The 16,107-nt window shown below is 37.5% G+C and overlaps 1 protein-coding gene across 6 annotated transcripts in view; it reads left to right on the plus strand.

Moving 5' to 3' along the window:
- Positions 1 to 16,107, plus strand: part of LOC124777949 (cleavage and polyadenylation specificity factor subunit 1) — a 299,452-nt gene that overhangs the window by 214,059 nt on the left and 69,286 nt on the right. For all 6 annotated transcript variants that reach the window (XM_047253499.1, XM_047253500.1, XM_047253504.1 and 3 more), the window contains one exon: positions 7,394 to 7,546. In XM_047253499.1, the coding sequence (XP_047109455.1) occupies positions 7,394 to 7,546 (153 nt within the window). The remainder of the gene's footprint in view (positions 1 to 7,393; positions 7,547 to 16,107) is intronic.

Consider the following 16,107-nt stretch of genomic DNA (forward strand, 5'->3'; position numbering starts at 1 on the left):
GGACTCTGGCTACAGTTGTATTAGCCAGTGAATATGCAGAAAGAAAAAAAGAGCTGCTATGTAAAAGAAATGACACTCCCAATACTTATCTGGGATGCTTTTATTATAATATTAATACATGAACATGAAAATTGAAGTACCGATTTTTAATATTAATTGTACAAGGAGGCCAATCATCCTAATATAGTTTGGAAAGTACTTTGCCATATATGTGCACAAAGCAAAAAATAATATGTGCATGTAGCCATTAAGAGTGGTGAAAGGAAGTAGAAGCTTTCACATTCATATCACAGATGTTACATTCTCTATCACGCATTGAAATCTCGAATACCTGAACATCAAAAATTGAAGAGCTAACAACCTCTGCCATGCACACTGATCAGGTACTATGGTAGAAATGACACACAAAAGTAACAGCATTTTGTAAAATTGCGTTCTAGAGGCTTTCATGTTTACACGGCTCATTTGCAATATAACATGCATACCAGGCAGCTACAATCTGACAAGTGCTGTGAAAATCAAAATATAGTAATAACAAAGTCTGTAAATAAGATTGTATATTGACATCGTTATTTCACTTGCTTTTCTTTAACTGTAACTGTGTGGTCATTTGCTGCCATTAACTGAAAATTTGAAGTAAATTCCTATTTTGTAATTCCTTCATTTTGAATAACTATGACTTCAGACTTCCCTTATTATATGTGGACTATATTTTTTTAGAGTATGCTTAGAAGGAGAATGCCAATGGGTCAGACCGGAAGGTGCAGAGATAGACAGTCACAGTTTTTACATAAAGAAAGTAATAGTAATATGGACATTCATAATGTCAATGCATTTCTTTTATTTAGCAGTCTTAAAACGTGAGCATTGAAAATTGATGTACCAGTTTTTAAAATTAATTTTACAGGGAGGCCAATAAAAACTTATATAATTCGAAAGGAACTTTGCCGCAGGTGTGCACGAAAGAAAAAAAAAATCACATGTACACGTAGCCATTAGGAGAGATAAGAAGAAGTAGACACACACATGAAAACATGTTTTCCTTTGTCTCTGACATTGCTAGCAACTTCTACCATGTGTAACGATCGGGTGGCAGGGTAGAAATGACACATGAAAGTAACAACATTTCCTGAAGTTGCATTCTGGGTGTTCATGTTTAAATGCTGCAGAGAGTTCATTTGCAGTAACACATGCAGACTGGAGAGCTACAATGCCACGACTGGTACATCGTCGATGTTGTCAACAGTGAAAAACAAAATGTAGTAACGAAGCTGTCGGGGACAACAAACGTTTTTTGTTAGCATCAATCCTTGACTTACTTTGGACTAAGAGTAAATGGAACTAACTCTGTTCATTTGCCACTGTCACCACAAAATTTAGAGTCTTCCTAATTTTCAGTATCTCCATTTTGAGTAGCTACAACATCCCTTATTAAAAGGAAACTATATTTGTTTTAGGCGTGCCTCAGAGAAGAATGTTAATGGGTCAGACTGAAAGGTAAAGAGCTAGAGAGACACAGTTTTTGTGTAGAGTAAGTAATTGGTATAATCCAGATGTTGATAACAAAAATTCTGTTGTTGTTCTGAAAAATACACTTAAAGGTGCACTGAACATAACCCCAAATAATTTTGAGAACTGTAGTTGCGGTTTGATCAATTTCCAGATCAGATTTTTTAATGCAAATCATTTTGTGTCTGAGGTTACTTGACACAATACAATGGTGTAAGGGAAAAGTTAATTCACCACCACCATTAACACAATTTTTTTTTTTCAACGCAGTGTAGGAGAGATTCCCTTCAAATGATTGAATAATTAAAGAGAAATCAAAGAACTATTTCAAGAATACATGTAGTTACAATGCAGCATTTGACACTTCAAGATACATGACATTTGCTCTCGCAGGTGAGGTCCACTGATGGTACTAGTCTAATTTAATACGCTATTTCCTAATGATGATGTGATCAGTCATCACAATTCTCATTACAATGTCCATGAGTGCACACTAGAAAGTTTATCTTACTTTTATGCTTTGTAACTGAAAAATTGATGTCTTCATAGCCCACATAATTTAATTAGTAACATTTTACTTGAGAAACACAAAGCAGGCAAAGTAAGACCTCACCCTATCAGAAAATGTAAAATTACATACAAATGTAATTTTTATATTAGAGGTTTATCATATTTCAACTAATAATTTTTGACATTTACTGGATTAAAAAATAAAGGTATTTTATGTAGTACCATTGATATTGTTGTAAGTGATCATAATCTCATAATATCCAGGATCAAAATAGGTATGTAGCTAGAGGGAAACAACTCATCAAAAATGTATTTTATGGTGGTTTATTGTAGAGCAAGCATGTACATGAGATTAAATACCAACATTACGTAGTTACGAGTCTACTACTATAACTCTGAGTGCTAGTGACACGGACTTTAATTACTTCCTGCTTTATGTAAGTTTTAATTTTGATCAGTCCTGTTTCGATTAGGTTAGTGCTGTATTTGCTTATTTATGGTGCAGTTTTCTGGTTGCTTGTAGCAAATCTGAAGTTGTTTGTTGTTGAACAAAAGCATCTGATAAAAATCATTTGTGGTGTAAATTCAAGGACATCATGTAGAAACCTGTTCAAGGAACTTTGTATTCTAATTGCTGCTTCTCAATATATTTATTCCTTAATGAACTTTGTTGCAAGTAAAGCATCTCTATTTCCAACCAATAGCTCAGTACATAGTATCAATACTAGAAATAAGAACAATTTACATAAAGACCTAAAATCACTTACCTTGGTCCAAAAAGCGGTCCAATATTCAGGAACACACATTTTCAATAAATTGCCAGCAACCATTAAAAACTTGGTTTCAGACAAAGCATGGTTTAAACAGAGTTTGAAAGACTTTTTGATAGGCAACACCTTCTACTCCATAAATGAATATCTTAACAGAGACTGTTAGCCAGCTTAAGTAAAACTATCTGTTAGATTTCAGATTTGACAGCACTTAGTCACAACAGTCAAGATTAGGTATTTTGTATAAGATAAATTTATTAATAATGCATAGCAATATTTCATTCTGACAGCATGTTAATTCTGTAAATATTAGCTGTTAGAGTTTACTGCATTGTATTCACCTATTTCAACGGTCTCCTGACAAATAATCAGGGTAGTTAGTATTATATTCAGATGTTTTATGATTTTATGTTATACTTTCTGACCCGTTCCACAACCATGAGAATATTCTCATTTTTTGGGTCTATGGAACGAAAACTGAATGTAATCTAATCTAAAACGCATCAATCAAAGGACAGCTTTGAGAGATACTTCCAATGTGGGTAGAAAATTTTTCCAGTCAATTTCATTTATAATTTGCCTTTCCTACAATTATTTTTACCTGGTCATTCCACCTTAAATTGCTACATGCGCATATCCCCAGATAATTCATGGATCTAATCGCTTCCAGTGATTGTTTGACGATTGTGTTGTCATACAGTAATAGGTCTTTCCACCTATTTGTGCGCAAAGGGTTACGTTTGTTTATGTTGATGATCAATTGCCAATCTCTGCACCAAGCATCAATCCTCTGAAAGTGTTCCTGCATTTCACAATAATTTTCTATCAGCGCACACAGAGCAGAGAATACATTGAAGAGCAGTTTAAGGTGTACACGTATACAGGGTGTTCAGAAATTCTCCGTTACAAACTTGTAGGACTTGTGGAGGGGAGTGGGTAGATATTTTGAATTGGAACCCAAGTCCAGGAAAGCACTGTGTCCATACTACAGCCATTTGAAAACATGTTGGTAACACAGTATTTTTACAACTAATTGGCTAGATGTGACCCAGTACATCACTTGTTTTACAATTCCATTCATTAATAGCCAGTGAAATTGCTCATGTACCCATTGACGGGTTCTCTCCAATATGATGCAGTACAGCCTCTTCCAGTTTGGGTGTGCAGTGTCTTCTTGGAGCACCACAGTCACGCATGCTGACAGTGAACCCTTTCTTGAAGCTCTTGTCTAATTTTGGTGAAAATTGTATACGATGTAGTCAGGCATTGTGGAGAATGTTAAAGGTGACGAGCAGCTTTTCCATTACTGTGAGCTTTGCCACTCAGAAGGATCAGATCAATGAATTCTGCAAATGTATACTCAACCACATTGTTCTAACAGTCACAGACATGTGAATTAGCCTCGAATCAGGTCACTGAGAAGTAGGATAGGCATCAAATGACTTTAGCTGATATGACGTAACCCCCCCCCCTCCCCCCCAAACATGATTATCGTGTTGCATACCTACCCATCAAACATGCTTTCAAATGGTTGTACCACAGAAATGGTATTTTTCCAGGCATGGATTCCTATTCAAAATATTATATACTCACTCTCCTCTACAAGTCCTAGAAGTTTGTAATGGGAATTTCCGAACACTTTGTCGATGTATGTATGTTTCTCAACAACCTTCCTTAAAAACAAGAATGACCTGCATATGTTTCAATCACTAGGAACACATCACTTCTCCAATGACCTATTGTAGACTGCTGCTAGAAGAGAAGCAAATTCTTTTGCATACTGTATTTATAATTGTTTGTCTATCCCATTAGGTTCAATCAACTTCTTTCCCACAATCACTTACTTCAGTTTCAATCATTTTGACATTTGTGCAACAATTGAGAGAAGGATCTACATTGTGACCTTTCTCAGTGGAACAGTTTTAAAAAAGGAATTTTGTTTTTTGACCTGTCTATCGTCCTGTGTCTCAATGCCATTTTGGTCACTGAATGTCTGGGCATATAGCTTTGATCCATGTGCTGGTTTAATGTAAGACCAAAAGTTTTTAGAATTTTCTATCACATTGGCAGACAGAGTTTTCCTTTAGAATCTGTTGTCATGTTTCACATGTGGTTGTCATTACACTAATTTTGGTTTGGTTCAGTATTTGTTGATGTACCTGGTTTTGGCTGCATTTACATCTGTGTTGTAGCTGTCCTTACCTTTGGGGCAGCTTTAACATTGCTATCAAACCATGATGGGTGTTTCCCATCCTTCCTTAGCACATACATGTTAACATGGATTATACAGCTCACTTGAATTTGTCCAATTGTACACAACCATTTCTGTCTCAGTGATAAATTTTTGAGGTGACTGCTCTGGTAATGTGAAATCTTTTTCTTGTCGCACTTACAAACAAGAATCTTTTCCTACCTTTCTTTAAGTTTCTATTCACACCCATAGTCAGTGATGCAGTAACAGCCATATGATCACTTATTGTCTGCTCTCTATTAACTGAGCCAAAAAGCTGAATGCCAGCAACCTAAGTCATCACAAGATATGTGTACGAGATGATCCTTCAGATGCTTAGACAGGACCAAAAAAAGCACATGGAAGTTCGTCTGGATGTGGTGGACCAATATGAGGCTCAAGGTGACAATTTTCCAACACTATAATGGTTGGAAATGAGACATGGCGTAATCACTACACACTGAAATCCATAAGGCAGTTCATTGAGTGACGGCTTGTAAATTGTCTAGTAAAGACACAGCCGTTTGTGGGCAGAAAGTGAGGTGCGGGCTGGGATTGGCAGGATATAGTTACTTTCATTGTTTTGGAGCTGAAGCAACTATCGAGTCAGAATTTTACAAGGTGACAATCTTTAGGCTGGAAACACAAATTTCCAGGCAGGCCAGAAAAGACAAACTTCCACTTTGAACATAATTCCAAGCTTCACTACAGTTTTGTGACCATTAAACTAATTTCCAAATTTGATTGGACTTTCCTACCACATACATTGTACAGTCCTGATTTAACACATTGAGATGTAAATCTTTTTGACATAAAAGTTGTTTGTGACTGTGTGGAAAAATTACTATTAGCTGAAATCTTGCTCTATTTAACTATATTATTATGTTTCCTGTATCTACAGTTTCCATGAAAATGGATTGGAGGCTTTACTTTTAGAATAGTTGTGGGATGTTTCCAAGGATGCTTCTGCAGTTAATAAACACTCTACTGTAACATTGACTTTCTCGGCTCTACCATTATGAATGCTGCTCTCTGTAATAAGTGGGGTGTAAAATCATTCCTCTCTGAAATTAGAATGGAATATATCAGGTCTGTGGGATGATTTCTCTATCCTAAAAATTAATGGAGGTCAAGGATTTACATCTAAGATCATCACAGAATAGGTTGAGCCTCTGGTTGAACCCTTCCACTTGGCTCCAAACCAGAGGATTCTCCACACTTTGATCGAGACCTCATGGCAAGCATATGGGCTGGATAATGGCCTTCCTTCCTATTCTGCCTGCTGTTTCTGTAAGAGACTCTATTATCTGTCTAAAGTTTGAGTTCCCAATGGCAGCAAAACCAGTCTCTGCACTGGTCCAGACCTCTTAAGGAAGACTGGCCATGTCCCAACAGACAAGGCATTCCGTACTAGCTCTGATGTATTTTCAACAATGGACAAGACTTGAAACCAGTTTTTGAGACATATGGGGCAGGCATGTGGTCAGTACCATCTTTCACCTTCTGCCCAGAGATTCACGATAACAGCATTGTTCAGTATACACACCCAGATGAATGTGGACTAACCAGTCAACCATATTGAAAGATACTGTGTCATTGGGGATCCCAGTCGACACTATAGGAACAAATCAAAAGTGCGATAACCTTTGCTCCAGTTGCCTCAGTGCCACTGTAGCCAAGGGCACTGGCCTGAAGCTTGTTATCACGGTCAATGCAATGTTCAACTGTTCCTTGACTGACCAGTTTCTCCTGGATCCACACATAACAAGCACAATCTGTATTGGTCTTGAACCTGTACAACTAAGAACATCACCCTAATCCAAAAAGTCATTTATGGAATCTTGAGTTCTGCTGCTATGCTGGTTCTGACTTAAGTAATTGCTGCTCAGCACAGATACTATTCTCTTAATCTCAGAAACAAGACTCTGCATGTGGAGCTCTAAAGCTAAAAAGCTTTTTGTTATTAAACAAATTCTCATAATTTACTTTTCCGATTTCCTGCTTTAGCTTTCCAATTTTGCATCTATTTCCATTTCTTACTTATCTGTGATCACTTAAAATGGTTTAGTACAGGCATTGCGCGCGCGCGCGCGCGCGCGCACGTGCACACACACACACACACACATGCATGCACGCAAGCACACAGACTGTCTCTGGATGCTGGGGCCCAGCTGTGTACTCATTTCTGTATTGATAGAGTGACACTTAAAAGGTGAAAACTGTTAACAGATAAAGTGTTTCTGAATGTTTTGTTTCAGGCTGAAACACATTTTATTACATTTAGGTTAAATGTATGGTATAATTTCTGTATTAAATAAATAATTGATATTTGCTAAAGAAATTGGCCCATTAACAAATTTATTTTCTTTTATAGGTGTTTGTATGTGGTCCATACCCCCATTGGCTGTTTCTCACATCGAGAGGAGAACTTCGAACACATCCAATGAGTATTGATGGAGCTGTCACTTGCTTTGCACCATTTCATAACATTAATTGTCCACAAGGATTCCTCTATTTCAATAGAAAGGCAAGTTTATGTAGTACTCAGGTTCACGTAAATTATACTTATACTTCAGTTGTTCTATCTATTCTGTAAAATTCATGTTATTAGTAGAAAAGCTGCTGTCAAAGATTCTCTGCCTGGTTTCTTTAGTTTGTTATCATTGCTTTAGTTTGACATTGTACTTGTGATCTTGACAGCATTGGCAAGTAGCTTTACTCTTGAGGTCACATATCATGGTAATAAAGTTCCTAATCATGTTGTGACATTCTCCTGCTGTATTTCTTCATTGATAGTCCTCGGTGTCTACATACTGCATTGTTATACTGGCTGGAAAATGGGGAGGGGGGGGGGGGGGGTGGAAGTTCGACACTGACCATTGTAAATGACATAGTCAACAGTTACACAGTTGCATTTTGCAGTTCTTTACTTTGACTGTTCGCAACCCTAACATTGCACAGTTTTATGGCCAGTTCACTACTGGTAAATTAGCCTCATTAATAGCTTGCAGGCAAACATCAGCATACTGCTACATTAGTTTGCTGTTGAACCTCTATGAGCAGTAAATACCTAACCACACAGTTCAGTTCTTGCAGAGTAATAAGGTATGTGTGACATTGTTTCTCAAATAAATTGAACAGCCGGCAGGGGTGCTTCTATTGTTCACTGACAACAGAGAAACAGGCAACAATGAAATTAAATTATTCTGCATTGTCGTTCTTTCATAGCACACTTACGTTGAGTAAACTGAGTTGCTCAGTTCATTGCTCTGTGTTTAAAGGAAAAACCTTTGTGCTTGTATGTCATGTTTAAATTAACAATCTTGTGTGATCATGTGCGGTGTAGTACGATTGGAACTGGATACAGTCTTTCTTTCTTTCCATTTACATTTTTTTTTCTTTTGTTTTGACTGTTGGTTGCCAATTTTGTAAGTGCCTTAACATGAATAACAGTATATATATATATAAAAAAAAGCAAAGGCGCAAAAAAGAAAAGCAAATTGTTTCTGATTTCAAGTTTCACGAAAAACTAAGTGCCGAGTCAGACATTACAAAAAGAAATAACCTTGTTAGTGATGATCCTGCAGAATGATGTGTCAATGAATCAAAAATTGACATTCTCTTGCAACATAGCATTAATTGAAATTGTAACGGTGATTTTTCTAATCCAAGAAGATCAATAGGTGATAAAACCAGATATTTGGACAAAAATGTATTTTACCATAAACTTTTAAATGGTGAATCAACTTCGCCTGATTTTCTAGTATACTCCTGTAGCACTGGTGCCGTTTTTTGTGCACCATGTAAACTGTTCGAAGGTAAGGCCACAATTGCTACTAATGGTATTGCAGACTGGAAAAATATTTCTAATATTCTGCCTCACCATGAGAATTCACTTGAACACAAAAATTCTGAGTTGTCACTCTTAACAAGAAAAAAGTCACTTGGAACAATAGATAACCATTTCAGTCGTATGTTGAGACAGAAAAAATGTACTGGCACAATGTGTTGAAAAGGGTGTTTGCAGTGGTGAAGAAGCTAACAAGTCGCGGACTTCCCCTACGTGGAAACGTTGAAAGATTCCATTCATTACATAATGGTCAATTTATGATGTCTGTTGAACTTAAAGCTGAGTTTGATCCTTTTCTCGCAGAGCACATTGAACAATATGGAAATCCAGGGCAGGGCTATACAAGTTATCATTCTTCAACAATCTGTGATGAAATAATAGAGCTTCTTTCTGAACGAATAAAGGGAATTATCATAAGTGAATTAAGATAGGCCCAATATTTCTCTATAATAGTAGATTCTACTGCAGACATTTCATATATTGATCAATTATCTTTCATATTAAGTTATGTGAACGAGAATGGTGAACCTGTTGAACGCTTCCTTCTGTTTTTACCAAACCTAGGACACAAGTCCGAAAACTTAGCTGAGGCTGTACTAAAAGTCCTGTCTACAAATTCCATTGATATTACAGACTGTAGAGGCCAGTCATATGACAATGCAAGCAATATGTGAGGAACCTACAGTGGTTTGCAGGCACACATTAAAGAACGAAATCCGAAAGCGCATTATGTGCCTTGTGCAGCACACTCTTTGAATTTAGTTGGCACTATGCTGCAAGCTGTTGTCGGGAAGCATGTTCATTTTTCAATGTACTGCTAAACCTTTATAATTTTTTCTCTGCTTCTACACAGTGCAAGGATAGACCTATTTCCTTCATGAAACCAGGAATCAAAACGGTAAAAATTTTATCAAAAACACGTTGGTCAGCAAGAGAGGAAGCACATGCAAGTCTGTATGAAAACTGGGAGGGCGTTATCAATGCCCTCACACATATGCCAATAATATGTTTGAAAAACAACTTGTGCGAAATGAGGCTTCAGCTTTATTGAATCAACTCAGCAGACTAGAAACAATATTCATCATGACAGTTTGGTAGGACATACTCCAGAGTTTTAATAGTGTAAATCTGAAATTGCAAATTGTAAATACTGATACTAAAATAGTACATGGATTATATGAATCACTTGTAGGGTTTATTGCACCTATTCGTCGCATGTTCGACTATTATAAAAATAAATCCATGTAGATTGTGACTGATATAGACTATGAATGCAGCCATAAAGGATCACAAAAACGCAAACTTCATGACGACGAAGAAGCAGACTCTGAAGAAGTTTTTCTGGCTGGAAGCAAAAAAAAAGTTGAAACATTTCTCCCAGTACTGGATAGCTTGTACGCCGAATTAGTGAGGAGGAAGGAAAGCTCTGGAACACTGTTGGACTCCTTCACAGTTTTCAGTAACCTTAAGAACAGTTCACTTGAAGATATTGCTGAATGTGCAGCAAAACTGCAAGTGTCATAGGACACAGATTTAGAGCCTTCTTTCCCTATTGAATGCGTACGTTTCGCGGAACTTTTGAAATCTTCTGAGATTAGTGATTACCAGTTGAAGTGAGTAATCCTGAAAGATTAGAGCTGATTACCTCAATTTCCTTTTTAATTTCGTTCTTCAGTTTATCCTTTAAGCTAGCAATGTCAGGTCTTATGCTATCAGTTTTATTTTCCACTCTACTAATGTATTTTTTCATACTACTAATGTCTTCTTTCATACTCATACTATTCATATTTTGCATTAATGTCACTTCCAATTTTCCATCTGCCATAAACTTTTGCCCTTGCTGACTTTTGCTACTAGATCTCCCCCCCTTCCCCCTAGCCTTAACAATTTTTTTACCCATTTCAGTACTGTTTTCGTCCATTTCACTCACATCACCACACAATGTATATGATGCTTTTATCATCTCATCTGCAATAGGACTTTCATCCCCATCATTCAAAGTTACATTCATGTCAGATTTATAACCATTATCAGACCCGTTAAGTCTTTCTGTTCATTTAAAAACTTAACCTCAACAGCTTTGTTACCAATCACATCACTCTCATGTTATCCATTCTCCCCCATCACACTGCTGTGTACTTTAAGGCCACTCATTATGTATCACTTAATATAAAACAGCTTTTGCTGTGAATTACCTTATTTTTATTCCCTCATCTCCTGCTGCTGCAGTTTTATCTCGATTCTTCATCTGCACGGTTACTGCAAGTTGTAATTTTCTTAGTGAGGCATCTTGTTTATCCCGGTTGGCTGTGTCCACCTGTATGCTGATTGGCTGCTCCTGTACTCAGTTGCTGCTTCCATAGAACCCACTCGCTGATTGGCTGTTCCACCTCCCTGTTTAATGGTGGCTACATCAGTTCTGATATTTCAAAAATAATTGAATGTCACACTTCCATAATATTGTCTGTTCACTGTCCTTGACAAAATTCCAATGCCACGTGTACCATGCACTCACATAGTTAAAATCACTGTATTTTTAAACTGTTCTTGAGGCGACTGTTCAATGTTCGCAAGTCTTTGTTTACTGTGTCCAAATATTGTCATAATAGACCTCACGCGAAAGGGCACCACACGTGATGCTCTCCTTCTTTATTTCTTCATTGATAGCCCTTGGAGTTAACGTACTGCATTGTTATACTGGCTGAAAAATGGGGGGTGGGGAAGTTCAACACTTGACTACTGTAAATGATGTAGCTGACAGTTGAGTTGCACAGTTGCATTTCACAGTTCTTTACTTTCACTGTTCACAACCCCTATATTACACAGTTATATGGCCAGTTCACTATGGTAAATGATAAACCTCACTAATAGCTTGCAGGCAAACATCAGCATACTGCTACATTAGTTTACTGTTGAACATCTATGAGCAGTAAATACCTAACCACACAGTTCACAGTACTTGCAGAATAATAAGGTATGTGTGGCAGTTTTTCTGAAATAAATTGAACAGACACAGTTATTGTTTTAACACACAACCTATTTGTGTTACATTAATTCCACTGTTAAGTTAATGCATTATTGTCACACCAGATTATACAGACTTCCCGTCTGAAAATCGGCCGTGGACTGATCGTCTCAGGACCAAAAATCAGGCCTTTATATATCCTCACAATAATAAGTACTGAAACTATACAATGTTCTGTGTTTCATTTACAGAAATTGCAATTAAAACATAAGTCATTCAACTAAATGAATACATCAAAAAATTTGTCCTTTTTAATGGTTCCTTCTGTCACAAAGGTTAGGATGAATTATTTATTTAAATAATGAAATTAACAGATATAGTTATGCAAACAATGCTTCTTGACAAACCTGATGATTATTTTTCGAATTAATTAAGGGCTGGCTTTGCTAATATGTTTTCGAATGGAACCAAATAAATACTTAAAGAATACTAGTAGTTCTTCTTCCAAGTGTTTATAATTGGTACAGAATTTATGTTTGTTTATAAGTCAACAATAGCATTTAAGTTACAAAACAATTACTGATTTCACCCTATAACAAAAGATATTAACTAAGAATAGTGTAAATAAATTAGGAAATTGATTATATACACAAAACTAAGCACAAAATTAGACCTGGTTGTCTATTCCTTAAGACTGAGGGCCAGCCTTTCTCTTTTATGGAAATTCAGATTATACTTATGTATGTTCATGGTAATTAGGCAAAAATGAAAATAAAATGAATTTAAGGAGGCAGATGGCAAAACAAGAGAGGAAGTAAAAAGATCCCAGCTTGCTTCGTCACAGTGTGCCTAAGTGACAAAAGTCCTATCAAACTCCAGCTGTCACTACTCCACATAAGTAAGTCAGTAACACATAAAAAATAATGAAAAGGGTTTTTGAACTGTAACAATTTGTGCTAGACACTGTATTAATTATACTTTAAGTTCATAGGAGTCCTTATGATGTCTGAATTTAATTTACAGTACATTATTAGCGTTCTCATGATTCCACAACTCCACTTGAGTTATTCATTACTTTCCTGATTCAGTCTAGTTACTGTAAAATATTATATGCTGTCTCATTTCATACAAAACCAGCATGAACCAACAATTATTAATGTCCATGTCTACTTTCCATGCTTTGGTGCTTAACTGTGCATGTTGCACTCACCTACAACTCACTCTGCAGACTCCTCCAGACCAACTGTTGTGTGCCAAGACAGTAGGTGCCCAGCCACTCCTATACCCAAACAATGAGGCATTCCCTGGGCTCTGGCCCAGCAGCGATGAGTAAGGATAAGACTCATTATGTAAGAAATGTGTTGATGAAATGTACACTTAAAAGTTCTAAGGAACTTGAAGGCTTCATATCATAATGTGGAAAAAATAGTATTATCTACAAAATAAATTGAAAAATGGAGAACCATTAAAATAAAAATCAGTAAAAAAACTAAATACAAACAGAGCAACTGTACAGCTGATTAGTAATTGCAGAGCTATGTGTTAATGAGTGAACAACAGATTGTTAAAATTCAGTTACAGCCTGTGGCCAAACAGTATGGTGGTGCAGTGTCCTCACCAAGAAATACATTAAGAAAGGAGAGAGAATTGGTGCACTGCCCAGGCTTTTGTAATGCATGATATAAACAATCACTTACTCTTGTCACTGCAGCAACTCGTAACAATACTAAAAGGCGTCGGCCTACACAGGAGAAAGTATGTATATGAAAAAATTTCTCTCTTCCATAAATAACAGAGAGTGCTGTTCTAAGTTTCTTTGTTTTCAAAAACCAGTAGCATTCAGTAGCAGCTCTGAAAGAAGTTCTGAAAAACTGGAAGAGTAAGTGAGGAATTTCTGTGGTAGAAGAAGAGAGGTTGCAAATACAGGGTGTTTCAAAAATGACCGGTATATTTGAAACGGCAATAAAAACTAAACGAGCAGCGATAGAAATACACCGTTTGTTGCAATATGCTTGGGACAACAGTACATTTTCAGGCGGACAAACTTTCTAAATTACAGTAGTTACAATTTTCAACAACAGATGGCGCTGCAAGTGATGTGAAAGACATAGAAGACAACGCAGTCTGTGGGTGCGCCATTCTGTACGTCGTCTTTCTGCTGTAAGCATGTGCTGTTCACAACGTGCAAGTGTGCTGTAGAGAACATGGTTTATTCCTTAGAACAGAGGATTTTTCTGGTGTTGGAATTCCACCGCCTAGAACACAGTGTTTTTGCAACAAGACGAAGTTTTCAACGGAGGTTTAATGTAACCAAAGGACCGAAAAGCGATACAATAAAGGATCTGTTTGAAAAATTTCAGCGGACTGGGAACGTGACGGATGAACGTGCTGGAAAGGTAGGGCGACCGCGTACGGCAACCACAGAGGGCAACGCGCAGCTAGTGCAGCAGGTGATCCAACAGCGGCCTCGGGTTTCCGTTCGCCGTGTTGCAGCTGCGGTCCAAATGACGCCAACGTCCACGTATCGTCTCATGCGCCAGAGTTTACACCTCTATCCATACAAAATTTAAACGCGGCAACCCCTCAGCGCCGCTACCATTGCTGCACGAGAGACATGCGCTAACGATATAGTGCACAGGATTGATGACGGCGATATGCGTGTGGGCAGCATTTGGTTTACTGACGAAGCTAATTTTTACCTGGACGGCTTCGTCAGTAAACAGAACTGGCGCATATGGGGAACCGAAAAGCCCCATGTTGCAGTCCCATCGTCCCTCATCCTCAAAAAGTACTGGTCTGGGCCGCCATTTCTTCCAAAGGAATCATTGGCCCATTTTTCAGATCCGAAACGATTAATGCATCATGCTATCTGGACATTCTTCGTGAATTTGTGGCGGTACAAATTGCCTTAGACGACACTGCGAACACCTCGTGGTTTATGCAAGATGGTGCCCGGCCACATCGCACGGCCGACGTCTTTAATTTCCTGAATGAATATTTCGATGATCGTGTGATTGCTTTGGGCTATCCAAAACATACAGGAGGCGGCGTGCATTGGCCTCCCTATTCGCCAGACATGAACCCCTGTGACTTCTTTCTGTGGGGACACTTGAAAGACCAGGTGTACCGCCAGAATCCAGAAACAATTGAACAGCTGAAGCAGTACATCTCATCTGCATGTGAAGCCATTCCGCCAGACACGTTGTCAAAGGTTTCGGGTAATTTCATTCAGAGACTACGCCATATTATTGCTACGCATGGTGGATATGTGGAAAATATCGTACTATAGAGTTTCCCAGACCGCAGCGCCATCTGTTGTTGAAAATTGTAACTACTGTAATTTCGAAAGTTTGTCTGCCTGAAAATGTACTGTTGTCCCAAGCATATTGCAACAAACGGTGTATTTCTATCGCTGCTCATTTAGTTTTTATTGCCGTTTCAAATATACCGGTCATTTTTGAAACACCCTGTAGGTACCCAATGAACTTGATTTTTTTTTCTTCCTTCCTCCTGACTTATAATGTTGCATACTTATTTTGTTCTCCCACCAGATTATATGTCAGTACTCCATCTTCAGTGCTCCCTCTTTTGTGATACTTGTCCAAATCTCTTGAATTTTCATTCACTCCTTCCCTAATTTTTGTAATGTCACACTCAAAAGCTATTAGCTGATTTTGTGTGCAAGTTTTGACAGTGTCCCTTTTCTGTAACTGATTATACAAAATACCCACAGGAGTCATAATTTTATAAAAAAATGAGAGCCGGAAAATGAGCTTGCATCCTTTAAAATCACAACTAAGCCATTAAAGTCATTGCTGAGCTGCAGGTTTTTAGAATGGTGTTTTCATTACACAATTTTTTCCGATTGCTCATATTACTCAAGCACTTGATAATATCTTCCCTTTATTCGAAAAGTGTTGAAACTCCTTGACTGGGAATTCCATTGAGAGGCACTGAACATCTCAGTCATTTTTGTACTGTTTCATCGAGAATTGCTGTTCTCTTTGGAGGTGTTGAAAAGAAGTTGTGAACTCCCTAAAGTTTAGTAAAAAATATTTCCACATTTTATTTATTGAAGTGGCTTTAAGCGTAATGAGATTCAGCCAATGGGCATAATAGTGAACACACAGAGCATTGGAAGACTTTTGCTTAACATAACCTGTGTTCCACCTGACAAGTCACTCAAGATGGTTGCACCATCATATTTTTTTGCAATTAGTTTGTGTGGACAGTTTGCCAAGCAGGACTGGGCATCATGTTTTTCTGATGCTAT

Source organism: Schistocerca piceifrons, chromosome 2, assembly GCF_021461385.2.
Source record: "Schistocerca piceifrons isolate TAMUIC-IGC-003096 chromosome 2, iqSchPice1.1, whole genome shotgun sequence".
NCBI classification, from domain to species: domain Eukaryota; kingdom Metazoa; phylum Arthropoda; class Insecta; order Orthoptera; family Acrididae; genus Schistocerca; species Schistocerca piceifrons.